This window comes from Colobus angolensis, unplaced genomic scaffold, assembly GCF_000951035.1.
Source record: "Colobus angolensis palliatus isolate OR3802 unplaced genomic scaffold, Cang.pa_1.0 Scaffold55, whole genome shotgun sequence".
Lineage (NCBI taxonomy): Eukaryota > Metazoa > Chordata > Mammalia > Primates > Cercopithecidae > Colobus > Colobus angolensis.
Window position 1 is genome coordinate 1,077,661 of NW_012119043.1, and position 1,801 is coordinate 1,079,461.

At 56.3% G+C, this 1,801-nt stretch overlaps 1 protein-coding gene across 3 annotated transcripts in view; it reads right to left on the reverse strand.

Moving 5' to 3' along the window:
* The window catches only part of SEPT12 (septin 12), a 15,030-nt gene that overhangs the window by 5,744 nt on the left and 7,485 nt on the right, over positions 1-1,801 (reverse strand). For 2 of the 3 annotated variants that reach the window (XM_011961337.1, XM_011961338.1), the window contains exons 5-7: positions 1,254-1,391; positions 973-1,090; positions 786-881 (exon numbers count right to left, since the gene is read on the reverse strand). In XM_011961337.1, coding sequence (XP_011816727.1) covers positions 786-881; positions 973-1,090; positions 1,254-1,391 — 352 coding nt within the window. The remainder of the gene's footprint in view (positions 1-785; positions 882-972; positions 1,091-1,253; positions 1,392-1,801) is intronic. The other variant, XM_011961339.1, reaches the window with a different exon arrangement.

The window sequence follows — 1,801 nt, forward strand, 5'->3', positions numbered from 1 at the left end:
GTGATCCTCCCACCTCAGCCTCCTGAGTAGCTGGGACTACAGGCACATGCCACCATGCCAAGATAATTTTTGTGTTTTTTTGCTGAGATGGGGTTTTGCCATGTTGCCCAAGCTGGTCTTGAACTCCTAGGCTCAAGGAATCCTCCCGCCTTGGCCTCCAAAGTGCTGGGATTGCCACCACACTGGGGCCTCTTTTATTGTTGAGCTGTAAGAGTTTTGTTGTTGTTGTTGTCTGTTTGTTTGTTTGAGACGGAGTCTCCCTCTGTCACCCAGGCTGGAGTGCAGTGGCGCAATCTTGGCTCACTCACTGCAACCTCTGCCTCCCAGGTTCAAGCAATTCTCCTGCTTCAGCCTCCTGAGTAGCTGGGACTAAAGGCGTGCACCACCACACTCAGAGAATGTTTTGTATTTTTGGCAGAGATGGGGTTTCACCATGTTGGCCAGGCTGGTCTCCAACTCCTGACCTCCAGCAATCTGCCTGCCTTGGCCTCCCAAAGTTCTGAGATTACAGGCGTGAGCCACTGTGCCCGGTCCAGTGTTCTTTATATATTCAGGATACAAGCCCCTTGTGGGTATGTGATTCGTAGACATGTTCTCTGATTCTGTGGGTGGTTAGTGTGAGCTGTTATTTCTTGCTCACCTTGAGCTTGTGGATGCGTGGACAGTCATATCTGCTAGGAATATGTGCACGTTTCCCTGAGATGCAGAGAAAGATGAATCTTTGGGTGGAAAGGATGTGTGGGAAGGAAATCACCTGGCCCACCTCCCGCCCCACAGCCTCTCACCCGTAACTTGCTGTTGAGGATTCTGTCATTGGTGTCCTCGTCAAAGCACATCTGGGGGTAGACGTTGATGCAGTGGGTCCTCAGGTTGTGCTGGATCTGGAGATCCCGCACAGGCGACCTCAGCCCACCCTGTCCACTCTGCCCTCTGCCCCGCTGACCCCAGCCCCGCCCCAGGCACCCAGATCACCCTGCGCCTAAAGGCCTCTCGCTCCTCCATGGTCAGGCTGTCGGCCCGGGCAATCACCGGCACCACGTTCACAGTCCGGCACAGCCGCTGCAGAAACTCAATGTCCAGGGGCCGCAGGCTGCCGGGGCAGGGCAGTGATGGAAGTGGTGGTGGTGGTGAGTGTATGAATGACAGCAGCAGGGCAGGGGGGTGGGAGCAGCCAGCAGCCCACGTCGGGGACCCCTTCTCCTCCTCCCTGCCCCATGCAGGTGGTCCTCGCCTTGCAGGTGCAGCCCCCTCACCAGTGCCCAGTGGGTGGTACAAAGTACACGCAGCAGTGCACCCGGGTGTCTGGGATGTGGCGCTGGCGGGTGATGAGGAGCTCCTCCTGCAGGTACTGCTCGTATTGCTCGTTGATATAGCCCAGGATGGGGTCCCAGCTGAGGCGGGAGGTGGACCCTCCCCTCAGAACTGTGCTGTGCCCGGAGAGCCCCACCCCTCTCTGCTGTGTCCTCTGGGTGGTCCTCCCTTGGGATGATGAATTGTCCCGGTTTGCCCAGGACCTCTGGGTCACCCCGTTACTTTCCCCCACTTCCCTGCATCATCAGAGAGACACAGAGAGACCTCCTGACATTCTTGGCTTCACTGTCTGTAAAATAGAGACAACAGCAGCACCTATGGTGCAAGTAAGGGAGGGGTGAGCATTAACTGTGCTAAAGGGCCACACCTGGGCCCAAACCACGAAGGACTCGCACGTGATGGTTGCAGGGGTCTCCCTCCTCCTCGAGTCCCTTCCCCTCTTGGGTATTGTCAATACTGTAAGTAGCCAAACAGATCCTTTTTTTTTTTT